The 225-nt window shown below is 62.7% G+C and overlaps 1 protein-coding gene across 1 annotated transcript in view; it reads right to left on the bottom strand.

The window, feature by feature from the left end:
- Window positions 1-63, bottom strand: part of WNT1 (wingless-type MMTV integration site family, member 1) — a gene marked incomplete at both ends in the record, with an annotated part of 1,301 nt that extends 1,238 nt beyond the window's left edge. The window contains 1 exon segment of the mRNA XM_009081459.1: window positions 3-63. Within this exon segment, the coding sequence (XP_009079707.1) occupies window positions 3-63 (61 nt within the window).
- Between the last annotated feature and the right edge of the window lie 162 nt (window positions 64-225).

The raw sequence follows: 225 nt of genomic DNA, 5'->3' as shown, positions 1-225 counted from the left end.
ACCAGCTGCACGTTCTTGGAGTCTGTCAGCAGGTTGGTGGACGAGGCCACATTGATGATGCCCCTGTGGCACAGGTGGAACAGTGACCACCTGTGGCGGGTCCCCAGCATCTCCCTCTGCACCTCAAACTCCCCAGGGGCTTCTCAGTTGTTCCCAGAGCATCCTCCTCCCCGGGTATCCCCTGTAGAGACCCCACCCGGGGGTCACAGCTCCTCGTCCCCCCGT

The sequence above is a fragment of the Acanthisitta chloris genome, unplaced genomic scaffold (genome assembly GCF_000695815.1).
Source record: "Acanthisitta chloris isolate BGI_N310 unplaced genomic scaffold, ASM69581v1 scaffold3369, whole genome shotgun sequence".
In the NCBI taxonomy this organism is placed as follows: domain Eukaryota; kingdom Metazoa; phylum Chordata; class Aves; order Passeriformes; family Acanthisittidae; genus Acanthisitta; species Acanthisitta chloris.
The sequence above is the reverse complement of the archived record's forward strand: the minus strand, read 5'-3'. Positions and strand labels throughout refer to the sequence as shown.